This window comes from Mesoplodon densirostris, chromosome 5, assembly GCF_025265405.1.
Source record: "Mesoplodon densirostris isolate mMesDen1 chromosome 5, mMesDen1 primary haplotype, whole genome shotgun sequence".
NCBI classification, from domain to species: domain Eukaryota; kingdom Metazoa; phylum Chordata; class Mammalia; order Artiodactyla; family Ziphiidae; genus Mesoplodon; species Mesoplodon densirostris.
The window spans coordinates 81,193,123-81,208,920 of NC_082665.1; the positions used below are offsets into that span (position 1 = coordinate 81,193,123).

A 15,798-nucleotide genomic window follows, 5' to 3' on the forward strand; every position below is an offset into this window, starting at 1 on the left:
CAACCCAAGTATTAAGTTATAAATGAACTTCTAACTTATCACAAGGGGTGTAAAAACAGGAATTAAATCACTTTGAATCCCAATTACAGCAAAACCCCTTTTATTTTATTGGTGTTGGATAAGAGGTATTTTTAAGATAAAAATTCTCCAGCAGGCTTTTACTAACTAAGCCAGATCCAGCACATCATAATTCTATGCGCTACACAGTCTTTCTAGGTGACACGGAGAGTGCTGGGGAAAAGGTTCCACAGCTCCTAAGAGTAAAGCACTGTTACAGTAAATCCTTAGTGAAAACTGCAGAACCATCAGAATATGTCTCATAAACTTATATGCCGGAATTTATCTGACAGTATAGAAAGTTAGAAACTATTATCAGGATTAAAAACAAAAAGTGCCACAGGAAAATTTCAGGACCAAAACCAAATTTTGCTTCCTCACTTTTCTACAAATTATTCAGTTTATTAACTCAAGAGGCACTCTTATTAAGAACGTCACACTGATGCCCCTATTTTGCCACCCCATCTCAGGTATACAGTATTATAAGAATTTTTTTCCCGTCTATACAGGCACTGCCATCTAGTGTCAATTTTTTACCTGCAAGTTAAAAATTACAGGTAAAAAATTACTTGACCCAGCTCTGGTAACAAACAGTAGACACTGATGGTTTGTCAAATAGTCATTTTGTCAAATAAGCAAGCGCAATTGGTACAAATGCCACGCCACCAAACTACTGACCAGTTATTAATCAACAGAAAAAAAAAGTTAAAACATAATAAAAATCAACTTCTTATGTGCTACACTAACTACTGTGCAGGGTCTCTCTTCTGACTTCCCCATTAACCCCATATTACCCCGTGGTGGCACACGGATAACAATGTACCAGAGAAAAGTAAAGAACTGCAGACTTCTAAAAGCAATGGTGAAATCTAATCCTCAGTTGAAGATAATGATGATCTGGGTCACTAGGCAAACGTACTCCTGGCCTGTCTTCCTTCCAGGTTCTTAGATGTGACTTCCCAAAACATCCAACAGCATGGAATTGGAAGATGGACTCCTGGTGAATCTCTTTCTGTAGTTATAAACAGTGAATATTATTTGCAACATTCACCTTAAATTTAGAAGTGGAAACCAAACATTAAAGTTAAGATTAGCAACTGGGAATATATTTCCTTTAAGATACTGTTTGTAGAAAAGTACTGGATGTGGTCAAAAGCTGACAGGAATTATCACCTGTGAGTCCATAACCTTTTAAGTGATATAGGTTCAAGAAGAGCTTCCCAAACTTTTTCAAATCATGGCACATAGAAAAAAATAATTACCTGTAAACACACTGGTTAAAAAATGCAAGAGACTGCTCTTGACTGGACCCACAAGGTCTAAAGAGATCAATATTTTGTTTACAATTGATAGGAACCCGTGGACTAAAGGGTCAAATTTACGAAAAGTCCTCATGGAAAAATGCTGACCAGCACGAAAACCACTGTAATTTCTTGGAGGGTTCTTAGAATTCCAGAACTAAGATCACAAAAATTACTTTGGTCTTTTACACATCAATATTCAGGAAAGAGGTTCTCTTACTGAACATTCCTCCAGTGATGTGAGACCCTGGTCAAGAGAAAACAATGGGGCTTCCCTGGTGGTGCTGTGGTTGAGAGTCCGCCTGCCGATGCAGGGAACACAGGTTCGTGCCCCGGTCCGGGAAGATCCCACATGCCGCGGAGGCCCATGAGCCATGGCCGCTAAGCCTGCGCGTCCGGAGCCTGTGCTCCACAATGGGATAGGCCACAATAGTGAGAGGCCCGCGTACCACAAAAGAAAAAAAAAAAAAAAAAGAGAAAACAATGATTCTGTTCTCTTAATAGGTTAAACCAACATGGTAGGGTCAAGCTAACCTCCCTGGACACCCAGGACCAAAGCTATAGAGCTGAACAGTGTGTACTTTAATAACCGCATAGGACAACTCTCATATGCCTAGGCACTATTTTTAGATTATTACCTTGGCTGCCTTTCTTCCTTTAAAAAAAAAAAAAAGAACAACTTTTCCACAAGTTTCTTTTCTCCAAGTTGGAGAAACTAATGTTTTATTTAACTTTCAGTTATTTCAAATCACAAATTCAGAGACTTGCAAACATGAAGCTTCTGTTCAATCCCCCAGAGGGAGAGGACTCATTCTGATATTTATGGTTCAAAAAAAAGTTGTAATATTGTGCTTGGAACACACAGAACCAATTATTAACTTCTTGCTACTATTATAAATAATAACAGCTCAGTCCAGGTTACTGTGACCTCTGACAAGTCAAGGAAACAAGTTATTTTCTCCCCTTGTGATGATAACATATTGCAACACTTTTTGCCTTTTAATAAATGTCCTGGTACTCTGAGTTTCCCTTTCAATTCATTTAATTTCAACAATCTGTCAAAAAAAAAAAAGAGCCAATAAACAAATATTCAATTACATTTTGTTGGGTTTTTCAAACCCTCAAACTCCAGACTTACAAAAACAGCTTGTGTGTCTTCCACCCTGACCACCCTGCTACTTTTCCATATACCACAGGCCACCCATAGACACAAAGCCAGGGCGGTGGAGGGAAGCTGATGTGCTCTACTTGGAGCCAGTAGACAGGAGGGCGATGAGGCCTGAGGAAGCACTTATGGACAAAATGTAGTTCCTGTAAGAATTTAATGTTAAGGAAAAATCAACCCCAAATTGGTTTTCAACAAAACAAAAAGAACCCATCTCTTTGGAATGTACTGTTTCCCTCCTGACACTGTCTAATGACAATAATGTGCAGTCCCAATGTCTGCAAATGCAATTTACAAGAGAGGAGATTATAAAGAATGAAGAACATTCACAGAAAATGTGTTCCAATTTTAAAAAGAAAACACTTGAGACAGAAACCTAGAACACATGATCACAAATAAAACATCTGAATTCCATTTAACCTGCAGGAAACGAACTGATCAAAGAACATGGGGAGGAAGAAGGGATTTGATTTCCCCAACCCCCCAACCCCTCACATCAAGAGCAAAGGAAAAATAAGTCTTTCCTGTCTATCAGTGTTTTGGCTACAGCTAGCCTGTAAAAAGCAAGGATGTTCTGAAAGCCTGCAGCTACTCTCAGCCTCAGGACTAGAGTGTTTGGGGCAAACCACTCCCGTATTCCCAGGAGATACAAGTTGGAGGGTGTCTGATATTTTATTACATCAAAATCTCCAACGGTTTAAAGTCTGGCTGCATATTCCTGGATAATACCTTTAATAAATTACCTTAACAAGAGAAGACTGATTTATGCCCAAAAGCTCAATTTAAGAGCAGCTTCAAACACCGTTAAGCTATTATGAAATGTGCCAATTTAACTCCACTGCCTATCCACCCAACCCCAAAGCCCCAAAGTACCAGCAGACACAGGGCTCATGCCAGGAGGTAGCAAAGAAGCCAAGTTTGCTTTGTCTCCTTAGAACTTTTTTTTAACTAGGCAGGTACACATCATCATATACGTAAGACTGCTTTGTAATACTTGTTACTTATCATGAAGTCTTAATCCATAAACTTAAAAGAACTTCAAATCAAACCAAAAGCCCTTATTTTAAATGTCCAGAAACTTGCCTAAGGTCACAGTGCTTTTTAAAGGACTGACTCCCTGTGTAGTTTTTTGTTACCAGAAAATACTCAGACAAATCAAAACTAAAACGAACTGTTGCTAGACTTCTAAAAAAGATAATCAACCTTTAAAAGGATACACTGTGGGGTTGAAGTTCTTCAATATAAAGAAGGAAGCAACAATGACCAAGACCAGAAATAGGGTGTTATTGTAGAAGATGGAAAATGTTGTAGCTTCATAATCAGCAACTTCATTCTTCTTCCACAAGATTCTGTGGACACAAAACAAGTCATTTAAGTTTTTAAATAGGTACTAAAAATTTTAAATACCCCATGGCTCTAGCTCATAGTAAGTTTTTCCTAAGTGTTCTGGGCAGAATCTGTTTTTAATATTAAATTCAGTCAGCATTGTCCCCTTTTTCCTACTGAAAAAGATATTTCACTTTACTGATGCTCAGGAATTTCCCTGGTGGTCCTGTGGTTAGGACTCGGTGCTTTCACTGCTGGGGTCCAAATTCAATGCCTGGTCAGGGAACTAAGATCCCGCAAGCTGCACGATGCAGCCAAAAAAAAAAAACCAAAAACTTTATCGATGCTCAAGAAACAGTTGCTGGGTATGTTACCTTCTTTCCCAGGCAGTTAGAGCTTTGCAGGAAGTGAATGATTAATTGAAATTAGCTTGGTTTCATCAGCAACTGAAATAGGCATCTTTCTCTAGGTACTCATGGAAAACAAACTTGATGATTAGCAGCCTCACAGGGCTTTCTCAGCTGTTTGAGGCCTGAGACTCTCTACAGTCTACAGATGTCAGCCTTCAATATTTCACCTTAAGACAAGCCCACGGACAAAGCTAGCTGTGGCATCACAGAAGCGGACTTGTCTGCGACTCTCTTTAGCCATGTTTATTTAATTCAAACTAAGAATCCACTTGATCATTAGGAGTTTTTAACTTCTGTGAAACCCATTTACTTTTTATTTAATCTTCTTTACGCATTATGATATCATATTAATTTACTAGTACTTTATCAACCTTTTCTTTTACTTCTTCACACAGGCAACAGGAAGTTCCAGGGTGCCTGTGAATAAGGGAGCCTTTATTCCCTCAGTTAATTAACTTTGTAAAGCAATTTACAAAGTTAAAAGAGTAGGTAGGTTGTGACCCACTAGTGGGACATGAAATCAACTGAGTGGATCTGATGTTTGGGAAAAAAATCACTGGGTGAGTTGAGACCAGCACATTAAAAAAAAAAGAGGAAAAAATAGAAAAGTATCAAGTGCATCACATACAGTAGGGTAATAATTATTGTTCTGTGAAACATTTACATGTGTGTATGTAAAAGTGTATTTGGTCAAAGAGTAAAATATATATATATATTTTTTTTACTGTAGGTCATTATCAAAAAGGCTGTAACTCATTGCCATAGATGTTTTCTCCCCCAGAAAGATACATTACTCTGGGGCCAGATAGTACCCCCAACTAATCCGAAGGACAGCACTATGGCTAACATCAGTAGTAACTGCCATGTTTTAGTCACCAAATGTTCTAATCCAAAGTCAACAAGCATGGCTGTAAAGGAGCTAAATGGAAGGTATTAGCATCTTATCTTCATCAGAAGAAATTTGGTTTTTTTTGTTTGGTTGGTTTTTTTGTGGTACGTGGGCCTCTCACTGTTGTGGCCTCTCCCGTTGCGGAGCACAGGCTCCAGACGTGCAGGCTCAGCGGCCATGGCTCACGGGCCCAGCCGCTCCATGGCATGTGGGATCTTCCTGGACCGGGGCACGAACCCATGTCCCCTGCATTGGCAGGCGGACTCTCAACCACTGCGCCACCAGGGAAGCCCCATCAGAAGAAATTTGTGGTCTCTAATATATATGCCATATTTCCTTGATTCTGTAGATACCATCAACTTAATAAATCTTCAATTTGCTGTAAACTTTGGAAGAAGTGAAGGACATTACATTAAATGCAGCTATCAACTATAAAACAGCTTCTGATTTCAGAGAAGTTTAAATGTAAATTTAAAAAATATACGTGACTCAGAATTAATACATTATACCATTCTAACAATGATCAAAGAAAACACCAGCCCAGAAATATCCATAGTCCCAACATGGTTTAATGCTACAAAACACTCAGAACAATTGCCTCTGTTTTTAAGACTCCAGCACAAGACCCAGTGAAGACAGGTTCCTTAAGTAGGCCACTAGCATGCCTTTACTGCTGGTGATTAAATTATCACACCTCCACCACAGCACTTTTCCCTAACTCCCCATCGTGCCCTGAATCAGACCATCTTCAAGACATTTTTGATGAAAGAGTGGCTCAATCCTTTAGGTTATCCCAGCTCACAAAGACCATGTGTTACATCAGGGTATACACAGTCAGGACTGTCTGACAGCTCTCAACTTTTTCTAGTCCAGCCTGGTTTATTTTGAAAAAGTTTAGGACCCCCAATTGCCCTCATCAGCAATGGTTCTGCAAAAGCTTCACTGGTAGGAAATCTAGTTTGGGAGAACACTTCTCAAGCAGTCATTTTTCTAAGGAGCACTTCCTAAAACAGGAGAAAAGTTGAGACCAAACTCAATTACTCTTACAATCTGATAATACTAAATGATGGACCATCAGTAAGTCAAGGAGAAATAACATTCATACCTTGGGACAAATGTTAATGAATCTGATTCTCCTCTGCTAATTTCCTTGGATAGGTAGAAAAGTAGGTTCAAAAGTGGCATGTAGTCCATATTCCAAATGATTTTAGATAGAGCTTTGGAGATACCTATCTGGGCAGAAAGATGCGGTAAGCCTTCTCTTAAATCTCCTGGAAGTGACTAATCCTTTGAGGAAGAAAAATACTGGATCTTAAAGGGAGTCTTGGATCCAGTTATCAGCATCAATAATGAGTACAGACCTGGGTACAACTGTATCCAGCATGGCCTTTGCGAGAGAATTACAAACAGCACAAATTTCTACTGGTGGCAAGAATGAAAATTTTATAATCTTCTGACACTCTGCATTTTATATATCAATAAAACCTCCATTTCATCCTACTCTGAAATACCTGGTCCAGGCAACGGCAAAGAGGTTTCATTTCCAATTGCAACTCTGATCCACTAGTAGAGACTACCTGAATACCACACTGAGAAAGATTCTGAGACACATCCCAGGATCAAGAACAAGTGCCAGACCAAATCAGGCAAGTCTGTAGTGGGCAGAAGAGACCCATCTGCCATCTCTGATACAATTAATCACCTAAAACCTGTAAGACCTGTAAGAGCTTGTAACAAGCATTTTGAAATTTGGGTAACTATGATGTGCACTCCAGTTTAAGAACCAATGTTCTAATAAATATTATAATTCGATGAAAAGGTTAAAAGAAAGTGGTCTAGGGCTTCCCTGGTGGCGCAGTGGTTGACAGTCCGCCTGCTGATGCAGGGGACACGGGTTCGTGCCCCGGTCCGGGAAGATCCCACATGCCGTGGAGCAGCTGGGCCCGTGAGCCATGGCCGCTGAGCTGAGCCTGCGCGTCCGGAGCCTGTGCTCCGCAACGGGGGAGGCCACAACAGTGACAGGCCCGTGTACGGCAAAAAAAAAAAAAAAAAAAAAAAAAAAAAGTGGTTTAGATTCTCTATTATCTATCCATATGCAAAACTTTGCAATTAAAAAGCTATGCAGGGCTTCCCTGGTGGCGCAGTGGTTGACAGTCCGCCTGCCGATGCAGGGGACACGGGTTCGTGCCCCAGTTCGGGAAGACCCCACATGCCGCGGAGCAGCTGGGCCCGTGAGCCATGGCTGCTGAGCCTGCGCGTCCGGAGCCTGTGCTCCACAACGGGAGAGGCCACAACAGTGAGAGGCCCGCGTACCGCAAAAAAAAAAAAAGCTATGCAGGGCTTCCCTGGTGGCAGTGGTTGAGAGTCCGCCTGCCGTTGCAGGGGACACGGGTTCGTGTCCCGGTCCGGGAAGATCCCACATGCCGCGGAGCGGCTGGGCCCGTGAGCCATGGCCACTGAGCCTGCACGTCCGGAGCCTGTGCTCCACAACGGGAGAGGCCGCAACAGTGAGAGGCCCGCGTACTGCAAAAAAAAAAAAGCTATGCAGAGGGAGGAGTTGAGTAGCAGAAACTTTAAAAAGGCAAAGTAACTATCTTGTCACATCTCTCCTCCTAGGTAACGTATGCAATAGATTTTTGCCTAGCAATCCATTTGTATTCCAGTATGGCCCAGCATCCATTAGGAAATGCTTCTTTTTGTTTTGTAATATGTGTGTTCCCAGAGGTTGTCATGAATCAGCATGATATTCACAAGAGCTGTACATAAATGTTGAGCAATATTTGGAGATATTAATAAAAATTGTTTAAGGTAGAAATTTATTTCTTTGAAAGTATAATGAATTCTTGTTAATATTTTAAAAGAAAAATAACTTTGCAATTCTAAAAAAAAAAAGCTATGCAGAGCCAGAGGTCTTTAAAGCTGCTCCCTAAAAAATAGGCCTTCACTGTCATGATTTTAATGTTGTGCCTTCAGTTTTGTGAAGGATCCATAGGACATAATCATTTCAATAATGTTTTGGTGCCTGTCCAAAATCACTGTAGAAGACACTGTTCATTAAGTTACTCAGTGTCCCTTAAATAAGGATCCACTTGATAAAGTCCTTCCAAGGTTCAGTGCCAGGAAAGTTTCTTTTCAGAAGGACTTGCGTGCTGCTTCTCATCCGACAATGAAAGCTGGATGACTTTGGATGCTTCCTCTGACACTTGGAAGCTCAGAGCTGAGTTTAGTGCCCAACTGCTGTAACTAATGCTGAGGTCCTTGTTCATCTACCTTTTCTTACTTTTAAACGGTTTCTGATCTTTTTAAATTGTATTGCTTTGTTTCACATGCAGTTTAATATTGCAAGTCCCCACAAAGTCTTTCTGGAGAAAAGTAGGATAAAAATTCCATTTCATAAAGCACCTCATAGATACTAAAATTTAAGATCCATGAAAACAGCCTCGACTCATGACTCTATTAAACCATCTGGCAACTCTTAAGCACAAGTTTACTCAATCATTCAGAGACTTCTACTCAGATGTCAGACTGTTTATTAGCCTTCTAACAGCAGCTGGCAGGAAAGACTGGGGGTGGAACTAACAAATGTGGCACAGAATTCGGCGACAGGAGACAAACCTAATTCTTTTCTTTTTCCCAAACAATGCAGATAACCAAGAACCAGATGTCCCCAGGGAAGCTCAGGAGCAGAAATACCACCACCTAAAAATGCTAACACACAACACAATATAAACTCTTCAGACCCAGAGGGGTTAGGTGATAGCCTCAAGGTCACACAGCTACCAAGTGGCAGAGCCAGCACTGGCCACAGCTCTGCAGGCTCCTAAATTCCAGCAGAGCAGTTGAATACAAGCTCTCAGGTCAGACTGGCTGCATTCTTCTCCTGGTTTTACCACACACTAATCTATGGCCTTGGGCAAGGTACCCGAGCTTTCTGTACCTCAGATTCCTCAGGTGTAAAGTGGAGAAAACAGTACTTACCTCATGGAGCTCTTTGGAGGAATAAATGAACTGTGTACAGCACAAAGAAAAGTATCTGGTAGTAATAAAAACTCAAAAAGTCAGTAGTTATTCTCATTACCATGACTTCTAATACCAACGTTTTCCTCAGATAATTCTAATATCCACATGCTCTAAGCAGAAACCAAAAACTTATTTTCTATAAATAACCCCCTTTTTGATTACCACAAACACTTTAAATAGGGAGCCAAACCTTTCATCTTTTTCCTTCCGAGACATCTTTCTGTTATCAGCTTCAGAAAGTTTTCGAGTCACTTCTTTGGAAACAGCATCCTCCCTCTTCTGTGCTACTCTGGAAGGAAAAGAAAAAAAGTTTCCACATGCTCCAGGAGTGAACATCACACTCTCTCAGAAACACTCTGTACTCATATCTTGTATTGGCAACTGTATACTTTACATTTCAAGAAAATAAGCTGGACAGAAAGTTCCAAGTTTATTACACTGTGCTAGCCAAAAGAGAGGGAGTTCAAGAAACTTCCAAGATGTGGTTTATTAGTGATGTGTTTTGATTTCTGCTTAAAAGGGAGAATTTTCCTAAGTTAGGTATTTAATATGGAAATAAAAGTCAAATGCTATTAACACAGTTTAGTTATGAATCATTATAGCTCCACTTTGTTTTAACTCAAAATTTAACTGTTCCACAAATAAATTTGTTAAGGCATTAGCAAATGATACATGATTTCAATTCCAATAAATAACAGGAGAGAAAACTAAGCTTAACAAAGAGAGAATTAATAGCTGTAATATCTTAAAGTAAAGCTTTTAACTTTACTCCAAAGGGGAATTTCACTAAAAAGAAATAATACCACATGGTTAAGGAGTGACCACAGCACTTTTAGTTAAAAAAACTGCTGGTTTGAGAGTTGCACCAAGAGATAATATGGAATCAGCCAGAAAAGGCTGGAAGGGTTATTCAAGAAATCAGATCAGAATGTTTAGTGATGAGTCAGATAAAGAAAAAAATGACATAATCCTAAAAAAATCTATTAGGTGAATTTTATCAGATGGGGTTGCTAGTTGAAAGAGAGGATAAAATTTAACCTGTGATGAAATACAAAAAGCCTCCCAAAGATTAGACATTTAAATTCAACATGATTTATTTTTCATAATATGGGAGAAACTGGTTAGCCATAAACATAGAAAAAGTAATAACCGATCACAAGCAAAATATAACAAAGTCCCACTAAGAAAACATTCAACACGATACTGAGATGTATTGAAAGCAACAGCATGTGCACCATAGAGATAGACATCTGTTCAATCTATGTTCAATTACTCAATCCCTCATTACTATGTATATTAAGTTCTGGTCAGTGGACCAAAGGAAACTGGGGGAAAATCAGGATGGATTCCTGAAAAGCCCAAGATCATTCAAGGCAATAGTTCTCAACCTTTCTTCAACTACATGATCTTCTGGGCTACAAATTAAGCACAAATTCAGGCTGGTTTTACCTATATCTCCATCTCTATCTCTCACTCAAGAATCAAGTTAGAAGTGACATTATTAAAAAGAAAACATTTAGTCAGCTTCAGCTGATGTATTTTTCCACAAATTGATAACTGGAGAGAGGAAAATCAGTTTGTCTAAAAAAAAACAGGTAAAAGGAAATAAGTTCTGAAACCTAAAGAAAAAAGGCAGCTAAGAGAGCAGGTAGCTGCTTTAAGAGATACTTTAAGACACTATAATGTCCAACTTTCCCTGACTCATTTTATTATGTAAAAGTTCAGTTCCGCAGGGCAGAGACTCTCATCTCTTAATCTCTAGCAAATCCCAGGCACTTATTAAGTGTTTCCTGAACCTCACATAAGACTGCTTTTTTCTAGGAAAGGCCAGTTGATAAGAAATGGACATGGTTTACAGCAGAAACCTTTCTTAGCAGAACAGAGGGTAAAAAAAATACACACACACCACCACCCCCAACTGTCAGGGTGCTAGGACACAGGAATAAACTATTTTCAGAGGAGTTGGCTCTAAGCATCTCTTGGACAAATAGTCATCTGTCCACATGACAAATCTTCCTGAAGACACTGAACCAGATAACTAGTTAATTTCTCTTCTATGTCTACAATTCTATACTCGCCTAACAGAGACATTAACAACCACACTGTAGGCTTATTACAACTCAAGAAGCCCTACCCTCCATCTCAGTGCTCTTAGAAAACAAACCTCACTCAGTGCTGAATGCTCTAAAACAAAACAGGTAAATCCAGGGGCCCAGCTCTCAGCCAACTGAGATAAAAAAAACATCTTTGCAAACATTTTAAAAATCATGCCACCTTAAAAAAAAATTCCTATGGGATCTCTCACCCCCAACCTCTCCAACACTGCACACAAACATTTATTACATGCCAGACACCATGGTTTACGTCGCACGTATCATATTTAATCCTCACCATCCAACAAGGTACCATTAGTACTCCCATTTTACAGCTCAAGAATCTGAAGTGTAGAAAGATGAAATGCATGCCCAAGGCTCTGCATTTAAGAGCAGCAGAGCTGGGACTGGAATCCAGACTGTTGACTCTGAAGCCATTCTCTCTACCACCAACACCTACCCACACTCAGAATCTTGCTGGCTCTTTAAGCCTTAACAATCTTGCCAATCTGTAGTTTTGATGTCAGTAGCAATATTTAATATTACACCAAAACTATGACTAACAAATAATTCCATTCAGAGTGTATTAAGTCAGTAGGTCACTGAAATTTTACTGAACTAAATTAAACGTACCATTAACTATTGTAAGGGAAATTAATAAAAGACATGGCAGTTGCCCTCAAGAAGCCGAAAGGAGAAATGGGGGGAAGGAAAATGATTTTTGACTCCAACAAGGCAAATAAAAATGATATGCAGAACAAGTGAAAAAACACTAGGTCCCAAAGGGACTGAGTTCCAAGGGAATCACAAAGGATGGGTCATGCAAAACGCCCACTTCTGAGGGCTTTGCTATCCACAGATGGCCATGCCTCACAAGAAAGACAGCCCAGGACAGCAGAGGCCGAGACGGGCTGAATCCTGGAATGGCAGTTAGTGAAGAGGGGCTGTCAAGCAGGGAGACAACAAAGATAACCTGGATTTAGCCGTTCTAGCAACAGCCACGCACAACCTGGATTCCTAAGGGTCGAGAACGACAGTGGAGAGGCTGCTGAGGCCAGTTTCAGCTGCTGAGACCATTTCTGGCCTCCTTACAATAAATCCCTGTTAACTGAGATCATCTCAATGTATTTCTACTCCTCATCACTAGAAAGCTTAACACAGGAACAATAAGGACAGTTAAGATTTCTCTGGAAAAGATTCCTAAGTCTTGAAATACCAGGCATGTAAGAATGGAAAGAAAGGGAGATGATTCTAAATGAGGGAGGGAACGAGTCATGTTCAAAGGATGACACAAAAGCTGAGTCAAAAGATCTAAGGCCCAATCCTAAAAGACAAGGCCCCACTGGTAGGAGGCAGAAGACTTGCATTCCGGGGCCTGGAAGAATCTGGATTTAATACATTTAGAAAAGAGAAGGCCATGAAGAGTTGTTAGGAGAGTGACACGATAAAATGAAGGTAGAAATAGAGGAAATATAGTAACCTTTTACATTTTCATATTCTCATAAGAAAAAATGCAATTAGCATTAAAAATGTCAGTGTTGAATATAAGAAAAAAAGACCACTTCTTTCACATCCAAAAATTCTACATGGTGAGCCCAGAACAATTCCTTCTAGAAAGAATTCCATTTGACTTCTAAAATGTTACTTTACTTGGTGGATTTGTTTTTCTGAACCCCATGATTAAGGATGGTACTTAAGTGTTTTAATTCCACCATCAATACCCACTTCCATAGCAGTGTTAGAATCACTGTCTCTGCTTTTCGGTTAGTTGCTACTCCTTCATACCATTAATGTGCCTCCCCCTCCAAATATACATACATATATATCTCAAGATAGTGCTTACTCTAACCCACACACACAAATGGTCTTTAAGAAGACCTCCTACTATATAAAAATGCAACAATATATACTTTCTCTTGAGAAATATACTTACTTGTGCTTGAGAACAAATTTCACATTTTTGTATGCAAAGGCTACCAAATAAGTGCTTACTAGGGTCATCACACTATACAGAACAGCAGACTGAATAAGATCCATATGCCATATTCGCCAATATAGCCCTGAATTAAGATAAAAGGGGGAGAGGGGGGTACAAAAAGAAACAAAAGATTACCAGCCAGTTACAAAAGCCTGCTGAATTAATTATAGCTAAACCTAGTAAAATACAGCTGATTGGGGAATCCAATACAGTATAAGGGGAACTTAAGAAGTGTGATATCCAGTAAAACGTTAGTCTCAAGTTTCCCTAGTCGAGAACACTTGAAAAACATAACCTTTCTATAACTAGTCCATTATGAGATTTCTGCTTCTAAAATGAGAACCCTGGCTCAACAAAATCACAATTCAGACTTCAAATTTCATTCTAAAGGGTACTATCACGCTAACTACAGGCCATTCCAAAACGCCATGTGCAGCCCCAAACCAGAGTTTACACGCTGACGTGGCTGTTATCTGAAATCAAGGCAGTGCTCAGTGCAGCCAGTGAACCAAAAGGCTCCACACCACGTTAACTGCACGCTGGGTTTTATAAAGCCGAAAGAGAAAATATATCTGGATTTGACTGTCCAACAACAGTGCAGCAATGTGAGAGGAAATTCACATTCGGGAAACCTGCGCTCTAAAAACGACCTTGGCCAAGACTGTATAGTTTTTCCATCCAAGTAAGAATTCTAGAATTGCACTAATAGGCTTATTAAAAGGGTTACTACACATTGTAGAGCGCGGGCCCTTGGCACTGGTCCAACTTCTCTCGTCAAACTAGGAAAATAATGTTCTGCGTGAAGCAGTTCTCTTAAAGCTACACTTCTAATTCAGTGCGGGTGTTAATGTCTCTCGTCTTAATTCATGAGTTTCTCCAAAATAAGTAATAAGTTTAAGATCTCGTAACAGCAAACGACAGTTGTAGGGGAAAAAAGCAAATAGCAGGCTATATGCCTAAATGTTAGCATCACAAGATCTTAACCCGAGCGTTAGTTTTAATACTGATTCGGGGCCGCCATCCCGGAACGAGTAACTCACAATCCGCAGGAGTGAGGCCCTGGAACGAGCTAGCGTACTTTTAAAACGCGCCACAGGTGACTCTCCTGGGATGCCACCCACCACTACCCTGGACCAGATCACGGAGGCCCACAGAGGCTACGTGCTGCCCCCGAGCCCAGGGCGCGCTGGGGAGAGCGCGGGCCGCGGCTCACGCCTCGCCGGTCCGCCCGGCCCTGCCACGTCCCCGCCCAGGCCGACCCGCCGGCGGCCTCCCCGCCCGCCTCTCTCCAAGTGCTCACAGATGGGGATGGCAGACACGATGAAGGCGTTCCCGAAGAAGAGCGCCGAGGACTTGGCCGAGAGGTTGCGGCTGAAATCCTGCAGGAGCAGGTCCTCCTCGGACTGCTGCTTGGAGCCGCCTTTGGGAGCCATGGTGGAACCGCAGCTGCGAGACGAGAGGGCCGAGTCAGGCTCCGAGCCGGGCGCCGAGCGGAGCAGAGGCCGCTGGCACCACCCCTGCGGCCACCGTATCCGCTAACGACCCGTCAGCGCCGCGCGCGGAAGAGGGACCCGGCGTTGCGCGGCGCGGGGCAAGCGTCCGCGGGATTGGCCAGTCTGGCGCCGCTACGTAGGCTTCTCGGCATGATTGGGCGAGCGGGCCAGACTTCCGGATTCCTGGCAAGCCACGTGACTCGTCAGTTTCTAGGAGGAAGCCGGGACTTGTAGTTTAGTGGGTGCTTTTTTTTTTTTTTTCTAAATTAACAAAACGTTATTGACATTACAGTTCACAGATGCTGGTAGACTCATGCTTTCCAAGCCGTCGAAATTCCAAAATAAGGAGCTCTGAGTCATATGGTCATTCATTCAACGGGCGCATGGTTAGCCGGCTCTGTGGGTACCTACACTGGGGCGTTGGAAGAGGAAGAGGAGAAAGATAAGTATAGGTAGGTAGTATGTGTCGAGCCCCTTCTTTACACAGCCATTATTTCATTAAATATCCTCAAGAATCCTATGATATGCCCATTTTGAGGGTGAGAGACCAGTGCTGGTCTCCAGGGAGTGGGATCTTTTCAACAAAGTAACAGCCTACCTTTGTACAAAAAAAGTCACTCTTGCTTATAAGGAACTCATGGTCTCATTGCTGAAGATAATACTTAACATGTGTCCAATACATTTACAAATTACTACACTTTTATTACTTTAAAGATTTAGTTGAAATAATGTGGCCTCCAAAGCCATGCTAGGTAAAATAATACTAAGTAAGGACAATATGTTGGCTGGACAGGCCTCTGAAGTTCAGAAAATTGAATATGCTGATTAAAACAACTAAATACCATTAACTCGAGTTATCACTTTTTCTTCAAAAATTAATGCTCAACCACTTCACTCTCAGCAAAAGCTTCTTTCATCTACTGACATCAGGCAAAACTTCAACAACCAACTTAACAGATCTGTTAATAGAGATCTTTCTCACCTTCTCCAGTTGTAATTGACCTTCACAGCTTCCGTTCTAATGGAGCTTTCTGTCTTCAAGCTTTTTCAACCTATTCTCTTTTTT

General features: G+C 41.0%; 1 protein-coding gene across 4 annotated transcripts; it reads right to left on the reverse strand.

Annotated features, from left to right (window-relative positions):
• Positions 1-663: 663 nt before the first annotated feature.
• Positions 664-14,797, reverse strand: SSR3 (signal sequence receptor subunit 3). 4 transcript variants are annotated; one of them, XR_009532584.1, is made up of 8 exons: positions 14,540-14,797; positions 13,195-13,321; positions 9,359-9,457; positions 9,127-9,181; positions 6,254-6,381; positions 3,741-3,872; positions 2,497-2,669; positions 664-1,069 (listed from the first exon to the last, which is right to left on the reverse strand). XR_009532584.1 is itself a non-coding variant. In XM_060099061.1 (7 exons), the coding sequence occupies exons 1-7, from the start codon at positions 14,670-14,672 to the stop codon at positions 2,603-2,605; spliced, it is 741 nt and encodes a 246-aa protein (XP_059955044.1). In that variant the 5' UTR covers positions 14,673-14,797; the 3' UTR covers positions 2,050-2,602. The 4 variants fall into 4 exon arrangements, 2 of the variants coding, with proteins under 2 accessions (XP_059955044.1, XP_059955045.1); XR_009532583.1 differs by lacking the exon at positions 664-1,069 and adding an exon at positions 2,050-2,413; XM_060099061.1 differs by lacking the exon at positions 664-1,069 and having other exon boundaries at positions 2,050-2,669.
• Positions 14,798-15,798: the final 1,001 nt, after the last annotated feature.

Coding starts and splice junctions, on each gene's coding strand:
- SSR3 (XM_060099061.1), bottom strand. CDS start 14,672: ATGGCTCCCAAAGGCGGCTCCAAGCAGCAGTCCGAGGAGGACCTGCTC. Junction 13,322..14,539: donor CGTGTCTGCCATCCCCATCT/GTGAGCACTTGG, acceptor ATCTTAATTCAG/GGCTATATTGGCGAATATGG. Junction 2,670..3,740: donor AAGAACTTCAACCCCACAGT/GTATCCTTTTAA, acceptor AAATTCTTACAG/GAACTACATTTTGTCCATAA.